This window comes from Mesitornis unicolor, unplaced genomic scaffold (genome assembly GCF_000695765.1).
Source record: "Mesitornis unicolor isolate BGI_N332 unplaced genomic scaffold, ASM69576v1 scaffold412, whole genome shotgun sequence".
NCBI classification, from domain to species: domain Eukaryota; kingdom Metazoa; phylum Chordata; class Aves; order Mesitornithiformes; family Mesitornithidae; genus Mesitornis; species Mesitornis unicolor.
Window position 1 is genome coordinate 48,784 of NW_010171211.1, and position 27,891 is coordinate 76,674.

General features: G+C 48.0%; 1 protein-coding gene across 2 annotated transcripts in view; it reads left to right on the forward strand.

Moving 5' to 3' along the window:
• EHMT1 (euchromatic histone-lysine N-methyltransferase 1) overlaps positions 1-27,891 on the forward strand; it is a 62,352-nt gene that overhangs the window by 20,686 nt on the left and 13,775 nt on the right. Inside the window, exons 3-18 of one of the 2 annotated variants that reach the window (XM_010179962.1) lie at positions 2,664-2,841; positions 4,329-4,465; positions 5,326-5,514; positions 6,147-6,227; positions 8,304-8,424; positions 10,087-10,218; positions 12,083-12,228; positions 14,939-15,082; positions 16,652-16,878; positions 17,577-17,741; positions 18,123-18,205; positions 19,485-19,591; positions 21,496-21,618; positions 23,986-24,087; positions 24,846-24,950; positions 27,358-27,512. In XM_010179962.1, coding sequence (XP_010178264.1) covers positions 2,664-2,841; positions 4,329-4,465; positions 5,326-5,514; positions 6,147-6,227; positions 8,304-8,424; positions 10,087-10,218; positions 12,083-12,228; positions 14,939-15,082; positions 16,652-16,878; positions 17,577-17,741; positions 18,123-18,205; positions 19,485-19,591; positions 21,496-21,618; positions 23,986-24,087; positions 24,846-24,950; positions 27,358-27,512 — 2,195 coding nt within the window. Of the gene's footprint in view, positions 1-2,663; positions 2,842-4,328; positions 4,466-5,325; positions 5,515-6,146; positions 6,228-8,009; positions 8,425-10,086; positions 10,219-12,082; positions 12,229-14,938; positions 15,083-16,651; positions 16,879-17,576; positions 17,742-18,122; positions 18,206-19,484; positions 19,592-21,495; positions 21,619-23,985; positions 24,088-24,845; positions 24,951-27,357; positions 27,513-27,891 lie in introns of those variants that run through there. The other variant, XM_010179963.1, reaches the window with a different exon arrangement.

Here is a 27,891-nt window from a genome sequence, read left to right on the forward strand (position 1 = left end):
GAAAGAGTAAAGTTTCATCCACTAAACACTCTACTTGCTGGAAGGGTAGAACGTAGTAAGAACAGCAAAGATGGAACTGTTTTGTCTAGCTAGGAATGAAGAAAGATGGGGAGAAAACTGAGTATCAGTGCTTTCAAATCTTTGCTGATCCTTTTTATTACAAACCTTAGATTTAGTATTTTTTATATATATAGCTGTATATATACATCTTTATATACATATATATGCACTATATACACATGTATGAGAGAGATGGGTATGTTTTACTGCTGGCCTGCTCAGCTTCCCCTGCCATCAGGGCTTCTGGTCACCTCTCTGTGGGAATTCTTGTTCTTTATAGCATTGCTGCATGTGCCTCCAGGTAATAATCCAGATCTCACAAGGCTTAATTTGATTTTAAAAACTGTTTTACTGGAATTGCCATGAAAAAGTCACATTTAACAGTTGTCACGCTGCCCTATTGAAGATTTTTAATTTCTTTCCGTATTGTAATTACAGAGGGAGAGAAAAACCCCAAGCTAATAAAATACTGCTTTCTCATTTGAAATTTGATTCAGTTCTTCCAGACAGTTTGGCATGGTCTGAGTGTGAATTCTTGCAGTTTGGGGGTAAGAGCACATTTTAGCAGAGACCAGTTGCAAGAACCTGCCCTTAAAGGACAAAGCACACAGCCCTTTTGTGCACTTGTTGCAGCTCCGCGCCAGATCTGCCTCTCCCGTGCTCATTTTTCTACTTTTAAGTTACAGATGGAAAGCAGTGGATGTTCCAGGGGACTTGGAAATTCTCAGAATAATCCTGTAGCCCAGAGTTACCGTTAACCTTTGGGTGTATAAAGCAGGGCCGTTTAGGAGGTATCAATAGTATTGTTGAGACTATTATTGGTGTCCTGTGCCCAGCGCTCCTGACGTACAGTTTTTAAGGAGTAGAACTGGGAGCAGTCTCAGGCGTGACCCAATATCCAGTGAATCATCTGTGGACACTTAAATTGCTCATTCTGTTAAACTTACTGAAGAGAAAGTTTGAATAAAAAAGTTGATCATAGTCCATAAGTGTCGACTTGGAGTGAGAATTTCTGATGGGACAGGGCTTTGTAATTTACTTGAGAAACCATAATGCATTTAATTGTTTGACAGTGAGAGCAGTTAAGCATTGGAGCAGTGTATCAAAGGATGTGGTAGATTTGTCGTCCTTGAAATCATTCATCCAAGACCAGATGCCTTTTAGAAAAAGATGTGGCAGTTCAGCCATGAGTTACGGGCTTGATGCAGGAGTCTCTGGCAATTTGGTGGCCTCTTTGTGCAGGTCATTTCTGATTGGCATTGTAGCTTTTCTGTCTGCAGCGGAGTCCTCGCCTGCTGCCAGCAGCGTGCACAGGGCAGAGCCATAATTAGGAGAATCGGTGGTTTCCCTGTTTGTTCACAAGGTCACGTTACTTGAAAGCGGTGTCTAAGGCTGCCTGTCTGAACCAGGGCTTAAAAGAGCTGTTTTTATTACTCGCTGCTTTTTTTCCCCCTTTCTTTTGCCTGGATTCCTTTCTTTTTTTGGTATTTCAGCTGTTGCTTCACAAGTCCCATAAGAAGCATTTTCCTGCGTGTGGCGCGGCACTAAAACGTGACCGCCGCAGAGGTTGTAATCTGCTAAACGTGCTCTTGGTTTTCTGGAGCATCTCTGCCAAACCTGCCTCCTGCTTGCCAGCTGAGTGGATAAAAGCGTGGAGAGGTGTGGATGCAGCTGGGTCAGCTGTTAAGTACATAAAAGGGCAAATCAGATGTCAAATCAGAGTGGCAGCATTTACCCCGCGCTCTGTTAATGCAGCGGTTGCCACAAGAAGTGCAGCGCTGTGCGATGTGGAGCTGCAGGGACCCTGCTTTCACCTCCAAAGGTGCTGGATCAGACTTTGCATTGGGTTCGAGCTCAAATCAGAAGGGATGCAAGCTGCCTGGGAGCCTGGCTCCAGCAACAGAGAGTCAAAATTCTCTTAGTTTTCAGTAGGAGCTTGTATCCTGCCCTGTGTTTGGTGTTACATCAGCGAAATCGGCTGTTGGTGCCTGGGCTGGCTGCTTTAAAGTGAGCTCGGATAGGTCTTTGCTGTGGCAGTGCTGGAGGTGAACCTGCCATGTCAAGGAGATCCCTTTTTCAATTGTGTGGTGGTGTGTGCTGGGCTGGAGGTGGGAGCCTTTGCTAGGGCCTGGTTGTGCCAAATGCTGTCCGAAAGGAAGGATCCCTTCCCGTTGCTGCCTGCTTTGCCAAAACATCTCTGCAAGGCTCTGTTCTCCTGCGCGCTTGATGTGGCAGCCGCGCTCGGGGCGCGTTTCGGGGAGTAGGTGCATTTGGTGCGTTCGTTTGTCTTCTCTGGAGCCAGCCAAATGCCTGTGTAAACAGTGTCTGATCCTGTTCGTTATCTGCAGTTGCTTGGATCTGCCGTCTCTGGCAGCATTTCAGCCTCACAGGCAGCAGCAGCGCTCAGCAGGTGAAGGAGCAGCGGTGGGAGTGCTCTGCAGGCAAAGTAACTTTATGTGCTAGAGGAGGGGCTGTGTGCTTGTACTTTGAATGTGTGATCCCATCTTCAAATGGAAGTGTTTATGTTTTAGGGGAAGGAGTTTTATTTTTTTTACTATTATTTTTAATGCAGAGGCTCAATTTAGCTGCATTTTGTTTTCCAGCATGCAAGTAAAGACCCCAAAGATGGGAGAGACAGCAGAGATCAAAAAGAATCCAAGGAGGAAGGCAACAAAACCATCCTGGAGTTTGGGAAGCCGTTGCCGTTGCCCTCTCTCCCGGGCCTTCACCAGTCACTACCTCAGAACCAGAGCTATGTGGCCACCACAAAGTCGCAGACGGGTAAAAAAGGCAGAGTTACAATTCCTAACAGCACCCACCTCCCAGATGTGTGTGCATGTGGTTGAGTGGGAGATGAGGCAGGTTAGCAAGGACTGAAACCTCTGGTAGTACCTTTTTCCTGCTAGATCGTGCAGTCACAGAATCACAGAATCTCAGGATGTCAGGAGTTGGAAGGGACCTGGAAAGCTCCCCCAGTGCAAGCCCTGCCAGAGCAGGATCACCAGAGCAGTCACACAGGAACATGGCCAGGGCTTTGGGTGTCTGCAGACAAGGAGACTCCACAACCTCTCTGGGCAGCCTGGGCCATGCTCCATAACCCTCACACTGACAAAGTTTGGCCTCATCTTCAGCTTGAACCTCCTGTGCTCCAGCTTGGGACCATTGCCCCTTGTCCTGGCATTGGCCATCCCAGAGCAGAGCCTGGCTCCTTCCTCCTGACACTGCCCTTTCCCAATGGATCCCCAGCAATGAGGGCAGCCCTCAGTCTCCTCCTCTGCCTTGTTTCACGGGGTGCAGGTAGGCACGGTCCATCAGGCACCACCACAGTGAAGATCACTCTCCTGCTAAAAGGTTTTGTTAGGGGAGATACTTTCATCCCATCTTCCTGTGGGATATTCTGAAGATGTTTCTATGAATCCTGAAGGACTTTGTAGATCGCCACAACAACTGCTTACCATGAACTTCAGCCTTATAAATAAATTTAATTGGGTTAAGGGAATTTGAGAGGTTTCTTCAGATTTTCGGTGAAATTTCGTCATAGTGGAAGATGAAGAAATGCTTTCAAGGAACAAGCTGTACAGCTGCAGATGGTCATGCTGGTGCTGAAGCTGGCTGTTCCCTGCTATATGTGATTCTTAAAAGAGCCTGCACTAAGCATCCTTCTAATGTGTATTCTCCAAAGACAGCATCAGGCAGCAAGGTGTGATGCCTGATTTGATTAGAAGGCCAGGAGGGAGGCTTAATAAATTAAGACCCAATCAAAGTAGTGAAAGGAATCAAACAAACTTCCATGGTAGGTGTGAAATGAGGTTAAATGGCAAATGGCTCTTTTTTTAAGGTACCTTTTCTCTATGTGTTCTTCAGTTACTGTACAGTCACTTTCGTTGTAGGTCAGTAGCATCAGCCTTGCAGTGTCTATCTGAGCAAGTTGGATTCTATTCAGCCTCATACAGCATCAGCAATACTGCCAAACACAGCCTCATTTAATGATTTCGTGTTGTGTGTGGTGCTGTAGGGACCAGAAGGAGCATGGAGAGGATACTCAGAATTTGGGTGGATGTGCAGCATGGCAGAAAGCTCTTTATGTGCTTGCATGTGTGTGTGTGTGTGTCAGCTTTTGGTTGACTTGTAAGTAAAAGTTAGAGTGGGAAGCCCTTTTCTTAGATTGTGCCCTCAAATGTGGGTTCCTTCAGTACAGCCTCTACTCTCCATCCCTTCTTCTTTTCATTCCTAAGCAAACTTCAGGCTTTTGTGCTTCTCTTTTCCAGCTGCTGCAGTATCTCGGAAGAAGAAACGGAGAATGGGAACCTATAGCCTGGTTCCCAAGAAAAAGACCAAAGTGTTAAAACAGAGAACAATGATTGAGATGTTTAAGAGCATAACTCATTCCTCTGCAGGTGCCAAGGTGAGGGGAGCGCTGAGCCCACTGCACATGTTTGTTGTTGCCATACATGTCCCTTGTCCTGGCACACCAGCCCTGTGTGTAGGTGCAGGACCAGGCTGGCTTGTTGCCGTCAGCATCTTCCATTCTGAGCCTGCATCTTCTGTCTGGTGGTGGCATCCTGCCTGTAACAGCCTTGCTGCTTTGAAAATGGCTCTTTGAGGGCGACTGTTCAGATACCAACTCTTAAACAAATGTTTTCCAGAGGGATTTCAGGCATACCCCGTGTTGTAACCTTTTTGTTTCAGAGTCCTCAAGGTGACTGTCTGGTGTTGCTGCTTGAGGCTGTACAGCAAAACAACTGGTTGCTTAAAAAGCTTTAGACAGAGCCTCACTCCTGATCAGATTCTGCTTTTGCTGCTACCCATGCCCTGAAGTTTTGGCCTTTGAATTCAAGGAAAAGCGTGCTAGGCTTTCATGGACTGGACTGAAAACCCCTCTGTGATTTAACTTCCCTTTCCATTCCCTAGAAACCTTCTTGCATTCTTGGTACACCATGGTGGAGCTGCCCTTCCATGTTTGAGTTAGACTACAGGGCTCTGCCTGAAGGCTGCTCCCCAGCAGCCCTCCTCCCCTTCGTGCCTTGTACAGCCCTGGGTCTGGAATGACTCCTCATGGCTCCTTGTTACCCAGGTCGACAAGGTTAGGTGACATGGCAGGCGCTCAGGCTGGCTTTGCTGGCAGCACTGAAGAGCTCTGGAGGGACACAGAGCCAGCTTTCCCCTGGCAGCTTTAAGGCCCCTAGCACAGAGGTGATCTGGGATGGATTCTCTGTCCCATGAAGTTGTGTTGACTTTGTGGCTTGTGTGCTTGGACACCTTCAGAGTGAAAAGGACCTGGGTGATGCCAGCCCTCACGTGAACGGGGAAAGCATAGATGTAGACTCTGAAGAGGAAGACTCTGATGAGTTGGAAGAGGAGGATGATCACGGAGCAGAACAGGCAGCTGTATTTCCTGCAGATGATAACAGAACCTCTAAAGACAGCGCGTCAGATGCAGACAACGCCAGAAAGGTATTCACATGCCCTGTGCAGGACTTTGGAGTGGGATGGGACACTGCTGTACCTGTGGGATAGGAGTGGCACACGTTGAGGCAATTTCTAGGTTTTCTTAGCCTGCAAGATGGCAGAAAGCACAGCAATGGAAGTCAGGCTCTTTGATGACCATTTCTGGCTCTTCATTGCACCCATGAGAGTCTCCCCACCCACCCCCCACTTTCAGCCTTGCTACAGAAGTATGTGGTCCAGTATACGTGCAGAACCCCACCACATTTAGTTATGGGATTCACTGCACCAGTAAGAGATGTCTTCCTAATCTTGCTTGTAACAGGCTGGTAAAGTATTAAAATTGGTTTAGTTCATTTTTTCCTAAATTGTGATACATAGTGTAGACTTGGGGCTGGTTTTGGATAATCAAAGAAGTTAAGATTTGACTGAAAAACTTTATTGTGGGGTCATTTTTCCCCCCCTGTACCCTCTCCACGGATGTACCATGATGTACATTAACAACCTTGGAGGAGTTGTACTGGGGACAAAACTCTGTTAGTGTCTGTGCAGGCTGGGACACAGCAGGATGATGGGGGTGATGCTCTGCTTTGAGACACCTGACCTGACTCTTTCTGTTCTTGGGCAAATGGTGGCTGCAGATTGATGATGTCGAGTCTGAGGAGGAGCAGGAGTCTGGAGAGTCTATGGAGGAGGAGGAAGATGGAGACGAGTCTGATTTGGTAAGCCTGGCTGCTAAATGTGTCTTTCAGACTTTGTCCTGTTGATAATAATTGCCCCTTTGCACTGCTGCCAGAAAGAGAGGGAGCTGAGAGAGAAGTGGTGTAGTTTCATGTCTCTTTGACAAAACTCACCCTCTGAAACCACCCACACAGAGTATTGTTTTTCCACAAGGTGCTTAACCCTGGTCTGTGATACAGTTAATTGCTTTCTGATGCTAATTAATGGGTTTTGTTTGTTGTTTTCAACAACGGCGTTGACTGCTTTTAATCATTTGAATGTTAGTAGAAATATTTAAGGGTGCTTACAATCTCAGATGCAGACTTGGCAAGTGGTAGGAGCCAGCAGTGTTTTCTTAACAACCTGAAGCTCTGCGGGGCTTTGCTTTTCAGAGCTCAGGTGGAGTTGTTCACAAATCCATTGGCCCAGCCCACAGCCTAAATTGACACTGATCTGACATGCCACCTCAAGAACCAGATGAGCAGCTCTTATCAAGGAGACAGGCAGATAGCACACAGACAGACAGACAGACAGACAGACACTCTCTGGGGGGTTGTCTGTATAGTGCTAGGGCAAGACTTTCACCAGCTGCTGGTGATTTTTACTTTTTGGAAGGCTGGTGAAGAGAACCTGATTTTTTTAGTTTAAATTGCTGTTCATTGATTGTCTCTGTGCCCCGCCCTCCAGTTTACTTTTAAAATTTTGCTCCCTTTCCACAGCACCTCAAGTTGAGGAGCCAGCATTTAAGGCACCCCAACTCATCAGTCACCTTGAGAAAATTCTTGGCTTCATTTTCTTGATGTTTTGAGCTGAAGGTAGAAATGACTATACCAAGTGACTCACTGAAGCACTTTAGGGTCTCGTTCCTTGTGCTCTGACTCTACAAGAGCCAGAGAGGACCCAGCAGCAGGGCTGTGTAGCCTGCCCCTTACTTTGGGTAGCTGAGGCCAGTCTGTATTGTTAGCTCAAACCAAGGCTTGAGCTTGCAGTCAGGTCCAAACTCGCAAGTCACATCTCCACATCCTAGAGGGTGTTTTTTGCTCTGCTCACATCTGGTGACTCAGTCGGTTCCCCAGACAGAGACTGGCTCAAATGCAAACCTCTCCCCCACAAGCAGAGTGATGCAATTGGTGTGAGCCACGTGGTGGGGCACAACCGAGCCCACGCTTAGGGACCGTTATTGGGACAGTGTAGACACGGCAGAGAGCTGCCCCGGAGAGCTGGGGCTCAGCTCCTCCTTTGCCTGGCTTCGCTTGCTGTATAACAGGGCATGGGGCAGCACCAGCTTCCTATGAAGGTAGGGTCTGATCCAGCCACCGTTAACGGTAGCAGGAGGTTTCTTATAGGCTTCTGTGGGAGATGGATAAGCATCAGGAGCTGGCAGTTTCAGTTTAAATGTGAATTTTATGAATGACTCTTTGGAGGCTGCCTTACAGGGTTGGGGTGCCCGATTCCCCGTTCTGATGCTGACTTTGAAAACTCACCCCAGACAGCTGTATTTATTTAGACCAAAACCCAAACCTTGTTTAGATTTGTGTATGTGTCTGAGTATTTGCTGCATGATTAGTCCTTCCTACCCTGTACATTGCTCAGGGAGGGGGTTGGTTCTGCTCTGGTAGAGCTCAATTCCCCCGGGTCCATCCCAACCCTGTAAGGTGGCTCTTCATGTGCGAGGTGGGTTTTTGTTGCCATTTTCTAGCACAACTGTGAATATTTCAGTTTGCAACAAAGAATTATTGTTCTAGAGTTAAGCTAAGAGCGTGTGTGTGCCTGCATGCTTGAATTGCTGTGTGGAGGTGCTCAGCTACTACTGCGATGAGTGTGGTGTAAGAGCGTACATGGAAGAGAAAGTGAAGCATGCTCTATTGAAATGACAGGAAATACACCCACACGTGGGCTTGTGTTTCCTTTTCGGCGCTATAAAGACATCTTAGCACCACTTGATTTCAAACCCCCAGTCCTTAAGGCCTTTTCGCATAACTCAAGCTGCGAGAAGGCTCGTTCGCATGGGCGCGAAGGACTGCTGGGACGCAGATGCCAACATGCCTTACATGCACGTGGCCTCTCTGGTTATTCAGAGCTCCGAGTCCAGCGTCAAGAAGAAGCTGCTGAAGAGGAAAGGAAAGACGGAGAGTCCATGGCTGAAACCCACCCGCAAGAGGAGACGGAGGAATAAAAAGAAACAAGCCAGTGTACTAGGTAACTGATTGGGCTTTTTGTGTTAACTGCACAGAAATTAGCCTTCCAGGTGGAGGGGTAAGGATCTGAGGCCTGTAAGGCAGTGGCTGTCTGCAGAGCTCGCTCTTCCTTTACAAGGATGAGCTGTATGATAGACCAGGGTGGGAACTGGCATCTCACAGTAGCTGCTGGTGTGCACACTGTAACAGCAGGATTCCTGTAAGGGGTTTATCCTTGGCATGCTGGAGGAATGGTTTTCTGTTCATATGCTCCTTTTGTTTTAGAGTGTGCAAAAAAGACCTCATGGACTCATGTCCAGGTGGACTCATGAGCTCGGGGAGTGTGGTTAGATACAGAAGGGAAAGGAAGAAGCACCCCAGAGTGATGCTCAGTTGCTTTTGTACGGATGTTTGTCCCGCTGACTGGAACGTGCAGGTTGTCTTTGCTGATTCTGAAAGCACCACGATGTTTGTAATTAGGTACCTCTGGCCCATCTCATGGTGTGGACGTTGTTCAGGTGGTCATTCTTGTTTGACCTAAGTTACCCAGCACTCAAAAGAAGGTGTCAGTGCCCTTTGTCCTGTGAAAGCTGTGGGGTGGGGAGAGCCGGGAGCGCAGGCTGGATCTGATTCTTCTTCAGGAAAGGTAACGAGATGAGTGAAAAAAAGAGGATAGTCTCTGAAGTGAAGCTGTGCTTTCAGCTTTGTTATTAAGGTTTCACACTTCCATTGCCATCAAAGGGTTTATTATTCTGTGCTTGCTAATTCTTTGCAAAGAGGTCATTTTTTTATCAGCAGATTTGTGGCTATTTCTGAGCTAAATGACTGTGTTTCAGCCTCTGGTCTGTGTCTGGGGTTTGTCAGTCATTGGGCTTGCTCCTCTTGATCCCTTCCAGAGCAAACAGCTAATTCTTCATTTCTGATGCAGACTGGTTTGCCACCCCATCAATAAAGGTGGCAACTGGTCCTTCAGGCTAACGCAAGGCTCTTGGCCAAGCCTGAGTGGTAGAAGCAAATCAGGAGAGAAAGTGAAGCCAAGGGAATGCGAAGAGATTGTCAGTTCCCATGAAGGCTCTGAGGGGTCCCCACGCAGTCTCTTCCCAGCGAGGGGTCCCCCATGCGATCCCTTCCCATCAGCAGCTTTGTTCACTTAGAGCCAGACCTTGACTCTTACATTTTCCCCTCCCATTAAGCTGAATGTCCCCTGTCTGGTCCTCTTCATGATGTACATGATTAGCTGGTTTGCTCTGCCTGGCCGAGGTGTACCTGGAGCCCTTTGCAGCAGGTTGGAGGCAGGAGGATGGGCTGAGCCCTGGTTTCATCTCTTCCTTGTGCCATTTAAGCTTCTGCTGCCGATGCAGTACAGCAGCAGGCAGGTGTGCCTTTCAGAGGCAGAACTTGTCTCATTTATTCTTTCCTGTTGTTGTTACCTACCTAAATGACAGTAGAGAATCAGTCTGATCAGACAGGGAAGGAAATAAGAGATTGAATCTGCCATATATGCCCAGATGTTGCATTTTCATAATTCGATGTGCATCTGTACTCGTGGCCTCTCTGAGGAGCCTGCATACAGCCTGCCTGCTTAAATATGGCCTTTACACCAGCACGTGCTTGCATGCCATTTATTTATCTTATTATTATTACATTGTTTTAGCTGTGTAAACCTGCGTGTGTTTCCATCTAGGTGCTGAAGCCTATAAACCATCTTTGGGAGGCAGAGAGGTCCCCGGCCAGGAGAACAGCATGGAGTACATGGAGGTGTCCCTGGATTCCCTGGATCTCCGGGTGAAGGGGATCCTCTCGTCGCCGGCGGGAGGTGAGCAGGTGCTGGGTGGGTGCCGGGTGGGTGCTGCCGGGGCCAGGCCTTTGTTCCACGGCCGGGCGGCGTGGGGGGGCCCGGCTGCCCCCTGGCGGCTGCGGGGCTGGCCCGGCTGCAGAGCGCCCGCCCTCCGCGGAACCATGGGGATGGGGATGGATGGGGAAGCCCGGCTGGGGTGGAGCGGGGTGGCTTGGGAAGGTGCCCAGCAAAGGGTCCAAGGTGCTGTCCTAGCCCATCTGTCCCGCTTGGTCCCTCCATTCCTTGAAGGATGCTGGTTTAGCATCTCCCCAGTGCCCCCCAGAGTCCTCTTGTTCAGCCCCGGGAAGGGAAGAGGAGGGGCTAGCGTTGGGTGCTCACCCCCAGCTGCTGTTCCCAGTGCTGAACTGGCCTCGGATCCAGCATCTCCTGTCCTGTCCTTTGTTGCTCTTTCACTTTCAAAGGTTGTCTGGCTCTTTTGATAGAGGCACATCAAAGAGTGGGTGGGAGTGTTCACCACCAAGGGAGGGTCAGGATGGGTGAGGGATGCTTTCACCAAAGCCTCTGGATGTCAAAAAGATTAGGAAAGTGACAGCTTGGAAGGCAAGGAATGAGCTTTGTGATTTGTGGTCCCAGAAAAAGCTCTTAAACCTTTAAGATCTTGACAGGATTTTACATGAAAATTGCAAGGGCTTTCCCTCTGCTTGTATGTCTTGAAATATCCCATCGCTTCTCTAGGCTTTGTCTTGCAACTTGTTGGCTAAAGGAAACTCCTTATAAGATGAAAATGGCTTGTGCTCTGCTGATAGCGTTGTAGCCATGGGCAGGATGCTGCAGGGGGGGAAATGCTGCCTTTGCCAGGGCAGCTAAAGAGGAATCTGCCCCAGAAATTAAGCTGATCTTTGAAACTTTGCAGAAAAATAACTCCTTTCAAAAGCTTAAAAATTAGAAACGTGCCTCCTTGTCACAGGGTCTCAATCCTATAGCAGGCTTGGTTAGGGAGAGCTTGGGACACTTCAGGGTGAACCAATCCAAAGGTTTGAGGGTTTGCTTCTGTAATGAAGATGTGGCAAAGAGGTGTTATGACTGTGTTGGATTAGAATAGGAGTGTAGGACCAAATGCAACCCCTTTGTCATCAGGCAGTGTTTTGCAGTCACAGGTAACCCAGTGTTTGGGTTGAATCTGGAAGAGCCACAAGAATATTCACTCTGTGCCCCCATGCCTGGTGGTGAACCCCCTCAAAAGCCATTATCCACCTTTAAATAAATTTGAGTATGTTCAAAATCTGAGAGAAAGAGATAAGGAGAAGGCAAGATCATCTGAACATCTTGCTGCTTTCTTTTCCCTGGTTTGTTCTCTTTCCAAAATAAGTAATTCTTGGTTGGCTGAGGCCAAATAGTCCCAGGAATTTTGTTTTCCTGTCTGTGTAATGACCTCTGCAAATAGAAGTCTGTGCTTTCCTGATCTTCTCCATTTATCACTCCACTAACTCTTCATAACTCCATCTCTGGGTGACTTCTTGCAAGTTTTTCTGGTGCGCACTGTTGTGGGGTAAGTGAGGAGGAGAGGCAGGCTGATAAAAATCTATACCTCACCTTTGCTTTTCCTTGTTGAGGTTTTCTAGAGTAAACTGTTCTTAACTTACTATTCTTGATTTCAGCAGCCATCTGTAGCATGGCTGGACTTAGGAAAGTACAGGAGGCTTCTGCAAACTCCGACTAGTGTAAGGAAAGGGTCTTTTTTTGCAGGGTTTAGATAATGCCTTGAAAGCATTTCAGGACATGGAAAGGGAGGATGCCACAGGACGTGGGTGGTGGTGATGGATTGCATCCTTTCTCCTGGAAAGGACTTTCAGAGTTGATGTGCTGGTCTTCTGTGCTCCAGGTCTTTCCAACGGTCCTGAAGCAATGGAAGTAGATGGCCTCCAGGAAGTCCCCCTCTGTAGCTGTCGAATGGAAACCCCCAAAAGCAGAGAGATCACCACGCTAGCCAACAACCAGTGCATGGCCACGGAGAGTGTGGATAACGAGGTAGGAACCTGTCTTGCAGCTTCTCGCAGACTTTGCTGCTGAGGACAAAGATGTAAAGGATAAAATGCTGTGCCAGACACATGTGTTGGGTCACACAGGAGCTCTGCAGCCTGCTAGACTGGGAACCCACTGGCGTGCAGGAATGGCAGGGCGAACACCTGGCTCGCTAAGCTGAGGGCTCCAGCACTCTGTGCGTATGGCACAGTCGGGTTGAAGCCACTCGGAAGGGAGGAGGTGGCAGCTGGAGAGGCACTGGGTGGATCTCTCCTGCTTGTCCTGGCCTGTGCGGCTGGCTCAGGTTGATGTAACAGACACACTTCAGGCCAAGTGGGCCAAAATACATTAGCATGCGTCAAAGTGAGAAAATGCAATCAGAGGAAGCTTGGAGCTGGTTTTCCTTGACTATGAAGGAGCTGATGCAAACCTTTCCATAGCCAGCTCTTGAGTTTCAGGAGCTTGGCATGCCCTCCACTGGCTCAGTCTGCCCCAGCCTTCCTCTCCCGTCCTATCCCCCAAGAGGCTTCTGTTACAAAGCTTCCTATGTCCTGGCAACCCTGCGCAGCCTCCAGGTCTGGCTGACTGAAAACAATTGCGCTTGATGATTTTCAGTCGATTGTAGCTGGGGCAGTTGTGCTCTACTGGTTCCAGAAGTGTGGAAGTAAGTGGTAGAAGTGGCTCTCTCCCAGAGTCTGGAAAATGAGACTGCAGGACAGGAACACACTGGGTAGATCCTCCTTTTACTGGAAGACACTTGGGTTTCCTTCAAGCTTGAGCTGAGCCGCAGTCACACCGCCATGCTGATACTTGCTGGTAGTAGGACAAGGAGTGAGAATATCCCAAGTTCTCCTGTCAGATCCTAGGAGAAGGGTGGATGGAGGGAGAAAGGGATAATTGGATTTTCAGCCCAGCTCTGCTTCTGTCAGTCTGTGCTGGTACCTATAGAGAAAGGAATTTCCAAAGCATGGCAAAATTGATTCACTGGAGAGAGAAAGTCTTGGAGACTTACAGGAGAAGCGGGGACTAAAGGGTTTCTAAATAAACAAAAGGTTTATTTATGAAAGGCTTCCTTCTCATGTATATGGTGGTTTGACAGTTCTGTCCCTGGATAAATCAGAGAGAGGAATTGCAAAGGCCGTGCTTTTATGTTAGATTCTTTTTCATAATGGGATAAGTGACTCATAGATGTTATAAGAATATTATATGTGTGAATGCTGGGTTCTCCAGACTGTCATGTCCTTGGAGAATGTTATAAATAGTTATGAGCACCCTGCTGCACTCTCTAATGGTTGGAAAATAGCAGTTAATAATTTTGTGCTTTTGTAGAGTTTCTAGCAAATAATATAGTGTGACATGATAATGTAGGGACATCTCACACAGACAGCGCAGCTTTTCATGTATTAATCAAGTTTCCTCAGCTCATAAGTAAAAATCATTGCATTGGTCCTCTCCTGCCACCCCTGCACAGCCCCTGGGGTCTGTGTGTTACTGGTGATCAGTGTAGCCGAGGTGTCACAACCACAGGTAGCCTTTGCAGCTGGAATTTGGGTATGCTGAATCAGAGGTGCTAGTGGTGAATGATGAGCCTAGGTTAAAATCCATTCTCTTTCTGTAGGAGTGTTGATACTGCAGGAGTGGAGTTTAAAAAAAAATCAGAGAGAAAGTCTAGTTTTGTTGAGAAAAAGCAGCAAATCAAGCCTCAGCTGGACCAGAGGGACAGTCTGTTGGTGCTGAGCAGGCATCGTGTCCCTGACCAACTCCTGGTCATGGTGGCAGCGCACAGTAGACCATGCTAGGGTTTCGCTAGGGCTGTTTCCTTGTAGCAGCCTTTCACGTTTATATTTCTAATTTATAAATATCCTTTGCTAAGCATCTGGGGAAAGCAAGGTTATTATCAAGAGGAGCCTACGGAACCCAAACAGCGTCATGTCATGCTAGCAGGTGGCAACTGGGATGTGAAAGTGTTGTAGCTGGGTGAATGGGGGCAGCAGAAGGAAGCGCTGAGCTTCTGATGCAGCAGAGCAAGTGACACTGATTGGGAAAAGTGAACCCCAATAGCAGAGCCTGCTGTCATTACCAGCACAAGGTGTGCATGGGAAGACAGCTTTTTAAGCCCAGAGTTCTGCACTGGTGAAATCCTTCAGAAAACATGCTCAAAATGTGACTTTAGTTGAGCTCTCGTGAAAGCCTGGCTCTTCATCCCTGTGGTCTGGGCAGGGGCCAGTGCTGGAACCAGTACAGACGATAACTTCGCTGGCAACGAAGAGCAATTATTTTTCGCTTTATCTTCCTGTGACTTCTACTTCTGAACAGTAACAAGATTTAGTGCGTATGGTCTTGTTCTCTTGGTCACCGACACCCGCTCCTGCTGGCAAAAGGAGAGCGTATGTTGTGTGAGTCAGGCCCGTGGGACTGTCCCTTCTGCGGCTGCTGGGCTGTTGCGTGTTTCCAGTTATGATTTTTTTTTTTTCCTTGCAAGGAAGAAAGCGACTCGGGTCCACATGCATGTTAGTTAGTAAATGATGCATTTCTTCCTGTGAGAGCAGCTTTCACAGCTTCCTGCTGCACTGCTAATGCTATCTGGCACATATTTGAATTACTGTGAAAAAGCCAGGGCTCATCAAGGCAGCGTGCAAAAAAACTTCCTCCGCACAAGCACAGAGAGTGTTTTGGTCTCCAGTAATTTCATTTCCTTTAATTTCTCCTGTTCCAGCTGGGCCGATGCACAAACAGTGTGGTTAAGTATGAACTGATGCGCCCGTCTAACAAAGTCCAGCTTTTGGTGCTGTGTGAGGACCATAGAGGGAGGATGGTGAAACACCAGTGTTGCCCTGGCTGTGGATACTTTTGCACTGCAGTAAGTCCGTGCTCTCAATCTAGGGAAGGGGGTACCTGTGGCAGCAGCTGGAAGAGCTGAAGGTGGAGATGGTACCTAAAGGGGTTTACTGACTTCCTGGCATCAGCTCCACCTCGTTCCACAGCATGTCAGGAGGTGTTTTCATGAGGAATGTGTGTGAGGGTAGCTGCAATCGTCACCTTAATCTTCCTGGAGACTCCAGGGGTTACCAAAGGGTTTTCACTGGGGTTTCACATGGTGAAAGTGTTGCCTTAGGAATTTATTTGGAACAAGATGGTTTTTTTTTCTTTCTCTGTACAGATCAATCACATTAAAAATCGTATTGGCTTGGTTTGCAAATGAATCTGTGTACACAAGAGTGGTTCTGTGTCCCCCATCTTGCTCACCAGGGCTTAGATGGGGGACCTGAGTGATGGCACTGGAAGAAGGCAGCGTTTGAGAACTCCTGCTGCTTCCACCTCTGCCACCAAGGCTTTTAATAGCGTTAGTCCAGTCCTTTAAGACATCAGCGTCCTAGTTTCCCTGTTGGTAAAGCTGAAAACACTGATTGAGGGCCTCATGGGGTGATGGGGAGGCTTAATCGTCTGATGCTGGTGTTCTTCAAGATGGCTCAGTGAAAGATGCTACAGTAGTCTCTAGCACTATTGTAATTGTAAAAAATGGAGCAATCCTGGGTTTTCATGCTGAGTCAAAGATCATTTAAAAGAGAAAATCCTCAAAACCCTTAAAGGCATTTTGCAAAGCTGAAGTAGAGTTAATGAGTTTGCTTGGGAGGACCGTGAATTCAGGAGAGGAGTGGGGTTTAGCAAGCCTTTCCTTCAGAGATGCTCGTACATCTCTGAGTGACGTGTCAGGGTTCACACAGGTGAACCTGGGAGTGTGTGTCCGCGCTATCCATCAGTGATAACACAGAGCACAGGAGGGCTTCAGGTAGCGCTAATACCACACGGCAGGGAATTCTGGGTTGCCTCCAGTTCAGTCTGGGGGACTCTGCTGGAAAAGGAAAATAAATTTAAGAGAAGTTGCCCAAGTTTGTTGAATGAGCAGTCAGGCAGATTATTGGGGTTAAATGGCATACGGAGCTGAACCAAGCAGAGAAGTCCATGCTTTAGGTTATGTTGGGGTTAACAGCTGATTTAGTTGTTCTTGTGTAGGTTCGTGAATGGTTTGTGCGCAGCTTTGTTAGGTAATTTCAACGCTGGCTCAGCATGCAGGTCTAAAGTTTTCTTTTTCAGTTTTGGGGGCGTCCTTACAGTACACTGGCACTTCTAGAAACGTAAGAACTTCAAGTGTTGGCGGAAAGAGCTGGAAATTGGGACTTCTTGGTTCTGTTTCCCAAACACGATTAAAAAACTTGCTTTGCAGTCCCTAATCAAGTGAGATTTTTTCCCCCATTACCTTGGTTTTGTTCTCTTCTAAAGAAGTGGCAGTGCTTGCTTACTGTATTGGATGCGCCAGGGACAAGAGTGGTGATGAATGGAGGATTTAAGAGCTCTGCGGATGAAGCATGTGGAAGGGGTAAGGCACGCGGTGACCAAGGTGTGAATTTCTTCTCTGTGGTTTTTTTAGGGCACTTTCATGGAGTGTCAGCCGGAGAGCAGCATCTCCCACCGCTTCCACAAGAACTGTGCCTCCCAGGTCAACGACATGAGCTACTGCCCTCACTGCGGGGAAGAGGCCTCCAAGGCAAAGGAGGTGACAATAGCAAAAGCGGACACGACCTCGACGGTGTCGCTGACCTACGAGCAGCAGAAACCAGTGGCTGTGGAGGGAAGGGCCGACACCACGACGGGGAGGTGAGCTCGGGAGCGTGTGGTGATCTCAAACCTTGCGCCAGGCTGTGCTTTGAGCGCTTGTGCTTCTCCAAATGGAGCAAAGTGCTTTCTGGTCCTGCTCTGGGAAGTCCAGGTCAGCCGCAGGAATTTGCAAGTGTGTTTTGTGTTGCTCGCTGCGTTGGAGAAGAGCGCAACAGCCACAGGGTGAGCTGGGGCAGAGGCTATGGAGCTAGGAGGGGTTTAGGAGTTAAAACCATTCTTTCCCCTTATTGTTAGGAATGGAGTAACAGTGGAATGAGTTGAGGTTTCCAGATCTGCTAAGTGACAGGGAAACTCTTGCCATCCCTAGCCATAGCACCAAGGGGCAGAGGTAAAAGAGAGGATCAAAACACAGAGGAAACAGATCAGGCCATCCCTGCCTTGAACAGTGCTCTGACTTCCCGTCTGATCTGATCTCCTTCTGGTGATGGTTGTGGCTTGCACCATGTTCCAGGGTTTCCTGTAGCACTAAGTACATCAAAATGTAATCACAGGGCAGTGCAACTCCTTTTTGGGGCCAGTTCTTACCGAAAAGGCTGTAAAAGATATTGGTTTCTGTTTTGATCTCACTTACACTTATCTGTATTTTAAATCCGTTTTCTTCCCTTCTTTGGCATAAGATACATGCTGTTCTGTTTTTAATGATTGTGCTTTGGCTGTCTCTCGTTTTTTCTCTTCAGTGGCACTGGGACGCGGTTATCAGAGGAAGACAAGCCAGAAAGTTCAGCTGCTGAGGGGTTTGACATGGCTGGGTCTTCAGTTTTTCCAAAGCCTACTACTAGCCTGACCCAGGGACCAGTTAAAGAAACTCTGGAAAGTGCCCTGATTGCCCTGGACTCTGAAAAGTAAGAAAAAAGACTGCTGGGTCTCTTCAGTTCCCAGCAAAGTGGCTTAACCTAGAGAAAACCGAGACTTGGCTTCTCTGGATTTTGGCCCCACTCAGTCCTTTCTTAGTTCACTTCAGTCATTTGTCATCCCCAGCAGATTACTGGTTCAAGTGAACAGTTACAGCTCTAAATGTCATACCAATTTGTCTGGAGGATTTAGTTTTCCACTGGTCCTCCAACCACAGCTGTAACTACTAGGAGTTCCTATTTATGGTAGTAAGAGCCAGAATTTGTTGGTGAGCGGCACATAACACACGTGGTGTAGCAGTGGGGTGGGGTGAAATACCAGGAGTGTTTTTCAGTCAGTATTAATGATGCCTCTTTTCCCCACTCCTGCAGACCCAAGAAGTTACGGTTCCATCCAAAGCAGTTGTACTTCTCTGCGAGGCAAGGAGAGCTGCAAAAAGTTCTGCTTATGTTGGGTAGGTGGCTCCTTCCCAGGACATTGTGTGGCTGGCAGTACTCCCAGCTCCTGCCAGGCAGCTGCCAGAGTCCAGTTCCCAGCATGGTAACACGTCATATTCCCCACTGCCCCTTGTGAGCCACTTTTGCAAGTGATGTGTCATTGGAAATGGCTTCATTTTTCTCTGAAACGCGGACCTGCTCCCAAGTTGTTTCTGCATTTGGATACGGTTTTATCCAGAGAAGCTGTTTCTGTCCCCAGATGACCTACATATGATTTTTCCAGTCCGACATTGCCTTTCCATGCAATGGGATAGTTAAGTATTTGCATCCAGTAGAGAGGTAGAAAGATGGGAGTGAGCTGAAGCCAAGACCCATCAGTAAGAGAGCAGAAAGGAAGAGCCCTTCAATGCACAGGGTTAGTTTTGGGGGTACATAGTTGTCTGTCACCAGATGACTTTGAGTTACTGAGTTTGTTTTTACCAACAAATATTCCCGAGGAATCTCCCCCTTTGAAGGACAGAATGTTTCCTTGGCGTCATTTCCTTTTCATTCCAGTACTTTGCAGTACATTTTTGGATGCTTTCTGTTCTTTTCATTTATCAGATTCTTCTTTTTTCTTCTAGCAAATGTTAGCCTCATTGTTCGTGTCTTCAATAGCACAAAAACGTTATTCATTGATATTTAACTATGGCCTCATCATATGCAACATGTTATCATGCCCAGACATCTTTGTCTGGCTGTCATCATCATCTGTCAGTCTTTGCACAGCTGTGAGAATCTCTGGCCAGATCCCAAGCTCGTGTTAGTTGGAGAAGCTCCATCCACTTTGTAGCCCTGTGTTTGCAGGGATGCAACGAGGATTGCTGATATTAATTGCAGTTAATAGTGGTGAGACAAGAAGTCCAGGTAGTACTGAGGCTTTGTTGTTTCCAACTCCTGTGTTGCTTTAAACTGCATTATTTTTTCCTTTTTATCCCTGTATGGTGTTGGTTGTTTTTGTTGCATTGAGAGATGGGGAATTGGGAATCTGCGGGAGATGGCCTGTGTAGAAATTGTAATGCCTTAAAGGTATTAAATTCCATGGTGTTTCTGAAGCTCTTGATTTGAGGGCTGTTGCATATTGAATGTCCATGGGACTACCCTGAGAGCTTTCTGGCTTGAATTCGCAGTGAGTTATGAGAAGGGCTGAGGATGGGCTGGGAACCCGGCCTTCAAAAGAGTTGAGACCTGGTTCTCCTGTTACCTTTTCTCTAATCTCCAAACTGTGGCTGAAAAGATCTCTGCTTTGTTTTTCAGTGGATGGAATTGACCCCAATTTTAAAATGGAGCATCAGAATAAGAGAACCCCTCTCCATGCCGCCGCTGAGTCTGGCCACGTGGACATCTGCCATATGCTGATTCAGGTCTGTCTCCACTTACGTGCTTCTGTACAAGCAATTTTCTGTGGTTTTTGGTCCCCTGCCCCACATGGCTAAAGCACACTTGCAAATCAGCACTGAAACGTCTCTCCTGTCAAAACCTCCTTATTGTCAGGGTTTGCTGAGGGAGGAGTGGTGGAGAGCAGCATGAGGTCTTAGGGGACATGACTGAAGCTGTCTTTCTAGGCTGTTCTCCAAGCAAGCTTTGCTGTCCAGGCAGTGAGCACGTGAAGCTTCGATGTAGGGCACTGGGAGAACACGGGAACCTGTCACACCCAGCAGTGCCAGATGTGCCAGCACAGGCTCACTGCTGGCAGGCTGCAGGTCACCTGCAAGCTGCTGCCAAGTTGCTCTTTGTAACGAAGGCAGAGAGGCTCTAGAGCCTGCAAACTAGCAGCCTCTGTCCTCCCATCTGTCAAAACCTGAGTAACACCAGCAGGATTTTCCTTTATGGTGTCAATGTCCCCCATGTGAAAAGAAGATAAGGAAAGTCTGGCTTATTGTCTGAGATCTAGATTCTAACTGAGGGCAAATGGTCAGAGGCATAGGGGTGCTCTCATTGAACCCACAACAAAATTATGTGCAGAAAAGTTTTAAGAAGTTATAGTGTTTGTTCATTTTTTGTACTGACATACCTGGTCTGGAGTGACTGGAAGTGTGTTTTGTTTGCCCTATGTGACTGGGAAGCTTTAAAGGGCTTTTGAGAAAGCGACAATGCCACTGCTTTGAAAGTGAGCCTGCTGGGATGCTGCATTTCAGCATCTGGAGTCGGAGGCTTTCAAAGAGCTGTTTGAAGATGCAGCTACGGACCTACCCTGCTGCTCTCACTCACTTAAGTTCCTGCATGTGAAGACAACAGAGAGAGAGGCTCATATGAGTAAAAGGAGCAAAATTTGCGAGATACTACAAACAATTTTAATTGGGTTGGTTTGTCTCCAAAATCCTTCATCTTTTTGTCTCTTTCCTGATGTCTGACTACTGCAGTAGCACCGTATTTGACTGGGAATGTCCACAGCTTGTTAAGCTTGGAATGCCTCTTCTCTAGTCTGGTTTAAATAGCTCTGGCTATTTCAAAGTAATCCAAACAAACGCAGTCAGTGCACCTGGGAGCAATGGGGCCAGCTTCTCGTGCCAGGTGAACCTGAGTCAACGTGTTGCTGCTGGGAACACGTCTGTGCTTCATGCATGTACATGTGTGTGTGGTCTGCCAGGAATTGTGCTGTTTTGAGTATGGGGTGGGTTACTGAGCTAAGCCAAAGAGTTAAAGCAGGCAAGGTACGTGACACAGTAATGTTTTGGAAAAGAGCAAGATTTTGGTCCAGGACACTCAATGTTGACCTGAACGTTCAGAGACACTCAGAGACCTCTGTAGAAATGTTACCGTTCAACAGGAGTAGTTTGCCAATCTCCAGCATTTTTTTACAGCTCCTACCGCTGTTGCCATCAGCAAGTTGTTCCTGCTGCTTGTGACACTGGGAAGAGCTGGTGGCTTTGTTCACTGTGTCCATAAAAATGATAGACTGGGGAAAGCAAAGCTGCTGGAAAAAAGCTGCTGATTTTTCCAAATTGTTTGTAGTACAAATAGTATCCAGAAAGTAGCAGGACAAAGTAGAGTTACTTAGTACCAGTTTTTGGCTTCGGTATGCCCCAGTTAGTGGCTGTAGAAGGCAGGAGAGAGGGCAGGCAGTGTGTGCTGCTTTCCAAAACAGGTGAAGTTGGACCGCCTTCTTTCCTGGTTTTATTTCTCCCCCTACCCTGCCTCCCCCAGCTTACTTAATATGGCTGGATTTCAGGAAAATACTTGCTCCTAAATCTCTACGCCCACATCCTTCCTCTGCTAACCAGTACTGATTATATCTGTCCTTGTATTTCCCTTGGCCTTTTAACAGGCTGGTGCTAATATAGACACCTGCTCTGAAGACCAGAGGACTCCACTGATGGAAGCAGCAGAAAACAACCATCTGGAAACTGTGAAATACCTTATCAAAGCTGGAGCACTAGTAGATCCTAAGGTACCGGTTCATTCCTTATTCTTTTCTACCCAGGAAGCCTCTGTCCACCATTTCTTCCATGATAATTTTAAGTCTTGGGTGGAAGTGCATAGACAGAGGGGAAATGGACTGGCTTGTGTTGGCTGTGAAGGTTTGGCAAGGCTGTGGTTCTCGGTGGTGTCCTTTTAATGATGCAGTGTCCTGGTTGTGAGCAGTTTGGGGCAAGAGCTGCCACTTGCTGCACTTCTTTGTGGCGCCAAATGTAAGGGACATTTGATTTCATATGGGACCTCTAAGTATTAGTGTCACAAGTCCATTGCAGTGTATTAGGAGTTTGATTTCAGAGTTTCCTTCTCTATAGACTCTCATAATGAGACTTTTAGAGTGACATTTTAAAATGGGCTGGTAATTAGGTGCTTGCCAAGCCAGCAAAAATGACAGAGGAAGCTTTGCTTTCTAAAGGCCTGATGTGCGGTTTCTTGCAATCACGCCACAGTGGCAAAATTGGACCCCATCTTTAATCTCTACCCTTTAATTTAAACAAATACAATAAAATGCAGCTGTCTGTTTGCCTTTAGCATGCTCTGGTTGCTTTGCAATCTTGGAAAATATACAGATCGTTTATTGGTCCCATAAATCAGGAGCTATTTGGAGCACAGGAGCCCTCCCCACAAGAACTTGTTATTGTCACAACCTGCTGCTGCTGGCGTGCTCCACGGCAGGGCTAAGATGCTCTTTTTGTGTAGGAGCTGGTGGGGCCAGGGTGGTGGCACAAGATACCAAATGCTGCCCACCCCGAACTTTAAATGGATCCTTGGGAGCCTGTTTCTGAGCTGGGATTGGGGAAAGGGCAGGACAGGCACATGAGAGTTCATTCTGGACACTGTCCCAAGCATCTCAAAGCAATCCAGATGTCTCTTACCTGATTTTATTTTAAAGAGAGAGTTTTGTTTTGCTTCTAAAGGTAAAGGGGAAGGAAGAAAATCCTGAGCTTGCAAAAGCAAATTAGAAGCCTGAGATCACGTCTGAAGTCTAGACTAGTTTATTATGTTAATTAGTTTCTCGCACCAAATTAGTCATCTCTTTGAAAGCAGCAACATTGCAGTTTGAAATCAGCTCCAGCTATTTCAGTGAGAAATCCAAACGTTCACTGCCATGGGGGGGTGCAGGACTGCCGGCTGGAGGGGATGCTGAGGGGGTGGTGGGGTGGGGGCTTCTCAGACCCCAGGGCAAAGCTGTTGATCCTCTCAATAGGACTTAAAAGCCCCACTCAAAACCTGCAGAAACTTTATAGTAAAATATGCCTGCTCTCCATAGGGTTGAGGAGCTGCGCTTGGCTCGTGCTAATCTAAGGGGAAAGCTTTGGTGTTATTCAGATGTGACAGGCACTTATGGGGGTGTAGAAACCCCTTCTTTACCCCATGAAGCCTCCACAGTGAAATCCCTGATCCGAGATGTCCCATCCTTGCTCTGAGGGTTGCTCCCTAGTGCTGTGCTGTGCTCTCTGCTTGGCTTCATCTGAAAGCTCTCGCCTCGGATGTGGCTTCCAGAGGTTAAGCAGGAAGGAGTCGTTTTGGTTTTCAGTCTTTCATTTCCTCCCTCTTGTTTCCTGGTCTCTGGGCCTTGTTATGTGCTAAGCTCTGGGGATATAAACACCTTACGAAAATCAGGCACCAGATCTTTGGTGTGAGTGTGGGAGTGTCTCCATCATGACTCACAGCCTGTCCATCTCCACCAGACCCTGTACTCTCAGCTCCCAAAGGCATTTTTCCTTTCAACCTCCACCATTTTTATCTCCTATCCAGGCAGACGGCTGTGGGCATCCTGAGGACTTGGTCTCTAGGGAGGCTCCCAGCCCCTCTGCTGGACACCCCTTTGCCCTGCTGCCAGGTGCTGGTGATGCTAACAAAACACAGCAAAAAAATGTATAAATGGAGCATTTCAGACTGAGACAAGGCTACTTTTCTGATGTGAAGCGCAAAGCTCCTCTTTGTGAGGGATTTCTGCCTCCCCTTGGCTCTCCAGCACATGAGGAGTTGGAGAGGATCTGTTGGGGAAGGGGAGCATCAGTCTGCCAGGGTCTGGGGCTGGTACCTTATCAAGGTTTCGCAAAGGTGTCTCTTCCCTTAGCCTTTGCATGCTCCCCCACCTAATCTACATGGGTTGCACCTCTGAGCTTTGCGTGAAGCTCCTTCTGCTCCCTGCTGGGAGCTCCCTGTTTGCTGCTGCTCTCTCCCCTTCTGCTAGCAAGCTGGGGGTTGTTGGAGTCCTCTGCTCCATCTGTGAACCTCTCTGCTGGTTCCTAAGCATTGCTGGTATCGTGCAGACGTGGGAAAATGCTGGGAAGTGATGTCCCCTCCTGAGCATTTGTTCTTTGGTTGTGTCCAGGATGCGGAGGGCTCCACATGTCTGCACTTGGCTGCCAAGAAGGGGCACTACGACGTTGTTCAGTACCTCCTCTCCAACGGGAAGATGGATGTCAACTGCCAGGTGAGGCCTTTCTGCCTTAAATGGAGTTTAAGCATCTCTGTCTCTCTGTGCTGTCTGCACAGTGGTTACTCCAATACAGCCCTGCTGCTGAAGGGGATCTGAAAGAGATTACAGGGTGACAGTGCCGTGGACATCCCGGTCTGCTGGAGGAGGTGATGCCCTCCACTGGCCTCATGGAAACTTTTCTTCCATGTGCCTCAATTTACAGTTTCTCCTTGACTAAATTTGCTGTTGCCCAAGGATTTCACTGTGCTTCTCCTAGCAGGAGGGTGGTGGGATCATGGATGTGCTGTGGCATGGGTCAAGCCTGACACCCCATCATAGAGCTTATCCATGGCCGTGGGGTGAGGCAGCGCTGCATCAGGGTTCCTCGTTGTGGGGGAAGGCCAGCTCCGCCAGGCTGCTCAGGGAGCTTTTGTAAGAGCTTTTTACACAAGCTGGATGTTCCTTGTGCCTTTTGGACAGTCAGCTATATCTGAATACCCTGAAGATCCATTGCCAGTGTGCTGAGCTGCAAATAAACTCCAGCCTGCTGAGGCGTGTTGGTTCGAATCGCGCTGGGCTCTGCAGGACCCCGAGGGACCTCTCCCTGCAGCAATGTAGACTGAAGCAGAGCGATGAGACAGACATGGTGGGGGAATGGGTCTGTGGCTCCCAGGCAAGGTGCACCCTGCTGTGGCTACCAAGGGGCTTGTGACGCCAGCAGGAGACCGTCTTGTACGTTCTGTGTGTCTCATCCCTTTCCTTTCCCTCCCCAGGATGACGGAGGCTGGACGCCGATGATCTGGGCCACTGAGTACAAGCACATCGAGCTGGTGAAGCTGCTGCTTGCGAAGGGGTCAGACATCAACATCCGTGACAATGTGAGCTTCTTCCTGGAATCTGTTTGGGAAATTATCCACTATTGCTCTTGGAAAACTGAACAAGCCCAAGAAGGCAAATTTTTGGGCTGCATGCAGGGAGATCAGGTGGTCCCTTGACACAGGTGGTTTGGAGCAGTGAGTGAACAGTGTCTGATGGGTGAATTTTCCTCAATATTCAGGAAGAAGTTTACAATCTGGCAAGAAAACCTTTTCCTCCATGTCTTCTGACATCTCCCATAAAGATGCTGTACATGGTGCTGCAGGTTGTGGTTAGCTCTGTGCCTCACTGCTTCTAATCCAGCTGGGTCTGCTGTGCTGCACTGTGCAGATCCCCTTTGAGTCCAGATTTACCAGCTCCTTGCTAGTCATGGGCCAGCGTGTGCTGGACATGGGTTAAGGTTAGAGGCATCCCATGTGTCTTTTTGGGGGGCACAAGCTTGTTCTCATGTTTTCCAGATGGATTGGGCAGATACTACGAGCAAGCCTGGCTTTTCCTAGGCACAGCAGGCACATGGCCACCAACAGGGACAGAGCGTGCCCAGGCTGGTGGCTCATTGGGATGGAGCTGGGTCTTGGCCAGCTTTTCACCTCCATAAATCCTACTCAAGTGGGATGTGCTCTGTGCTTGAGGGAGTCTGACTCCAGGTGGGGTCCCTGGGAGCCCAGTAGTGCTGCATGTTGGGCTGTGGCAGCCTGTTTCTATTATTTTCAAGTAAATAGAGAAGAATGGTGACTAAAGGAGAGCATCCAGGCTTCTGTTCAGGAGACTCATTGTACCAGCACTGCACCTCTTCTTTTTTCTTAATAGTGCGTTACTCTTTTCCTTTCTGTCTCTAAGGATACTGAAACCCCAGAAGCACCTGCAACGCAAGCCTGGGGTGAACTGGGGTGGTTTGGCCTGTAAATGTGAGATAGTTTGATAACTGATGGTAACTGGCTCACTGCATTCTGCACAGAGTTGCACCTTCCCCGCCATCAGTTCACTCTCTAGCATACCTCATGGCAAGGTATTTTCCTGTCCAAGGCCACTTAGAGAGTGGACCTCAGGCAGGTGTAGATCTGATACTGTTCCTAAAAGCAAAAGTCAGGGCAAGAGGGGGTTTTTGGGTTGCTGCATTGGTTCAGAGCGCTGACTCCGAACAAAACTGACTTGTTTGATCTGTCGCAGCAGCCTTTGGCTACCAGTTACAACATCACACGGTAAATCATGAAAATCAAATCAGCTCAGTCAACAACTTACTTGAAAGGAAAGTATCCTCTCAGCAGATATATGTATCACATATCTGTTACTGTACCTATGTTTGGTGTCTCCTGATTGCAGTCATTAAGAAGCAATGTCACTTGCCCAGGGAAACGTGTTCGGGGAGAAATGCTTTTGATTGTAATTATGCTGCTGTTAGGCAGTAGCCGATGCAAGGCAGAGAAGCAAGTCTAGGTGTCTGTAACCTGTCTGAGCAGCAGCACATGGGGTGTAATCAATGGGGTTCTTTTATTCCTGTAGATTGGTACGTGATGCTGATTAGGGTTTTTTTCCTGGGTGTTACCATAGTGGAAGGCAGAAGCTGTATAGAAAGAGGTCTCCCCTCTCCCTGGTGTACGTCAGTAGCCTTCCCATTTAAGGAAGGATCTGAGTTAAGTTGTGACGACTAAAAGACGTGCTTTATTTTTGCTTTTTTTTTTTAAAAAGAGAGAGAAAAGTTAGGTGATCGTGACTATCATTGCACTGTTGTAATCGACGTCTTCAGAGCTTGTCATGGGGAAGGATTCGAAGTGTGCTGCAAATTGCACTGTAACAGAAAACAGAGTATCATCGCTTAAAATATCTCCATCAAAAAGATGAGTGTTCAGCTATTTCTAGTGCTGCTAGTGAGAGATGAGTACATACAGTATTTAAGAGATGCCTGAAGTCGGATTGATTGCTTTCCCTGTGGCTCCTGGTTCGCTTTCTAGTGCCTTCATACACCCTATAGCTTGTGCTGTGCTCTTTTTCTTTTTAATTTCATAGCGCTGGGAGACTTGCTAGCTGTGCCTTGCGTCTGGCCTGGGGAAGCTCAGCTTTTCCAGTCTGTTTGTTCACGTCTGTCACCTCTCTCGTGGATTGATCCAGATTGTTTTGTGGCTTAGAGACAGACGATTTGCCGGCGCACATCGGGAAGGTGATGGACGGCTTTGTGTGCAGCCTCCCCGTCTTCGGTGCGCGGAGGCGGCTGGAGTGAGAACTCCCTGCTTGTCTGCGCAGAGATTTCCCTGCTTCCCCCAGCAGGCCCAGCCAGAAGGAGCAGCGTAGGGAAGGACACTGCAAGCCACATGTTGAATACTGCAGGTGTAGAGCTAAGGATGGTGAAATCCCGAGGCGATAGGTTTTTAATGCGCTAAACAGCCTCTGCTCTGTTTTCTTTCCCTCCAGGAGGAAAATATTTGCTTGCACTGGGCTGCTTTTTCTGGCTGCGTTGACATAGCGGAGATACTGCTGGCTGCTAAGTGTGATTTACATGCAGTGAATATACACGGGGACTCACCCCTGCATATTGCAGCCAGAGAGAACCGCTACGAGTGTGTCGTGTAAGTACAGCTCCAGCCCTGCCACTTCTCTCCCTTCCCCTGGTCACTCCTTGCTACCTGGGCGCTGGCTGGCAAGCTCAGGAGATCCATTGAAATGCCTGTGGCATTTAAACACACAACAAAATTGGGATGGAGGGCTTGTTTCTCCATTGCCCTGCTCCCAGGGGCGGTGGCTCTGAAGTGCTCACTGCTGCCAGAGCTGGTGTAAGAGATCAGAAAACACAGGGTTGGGCTGAAGTCTTGGGCAGAGGGCTTGAGGGGCTGTGCTCAGCCTGGACTTCCCAGCAGAAAGGCGTCAGGCATCCTTGATTAAAGCTTTTCCTTTTTTTACCACTACCGTGGCATAATATAGTATCAGGGCTTTTCCTTTGCTTCATCA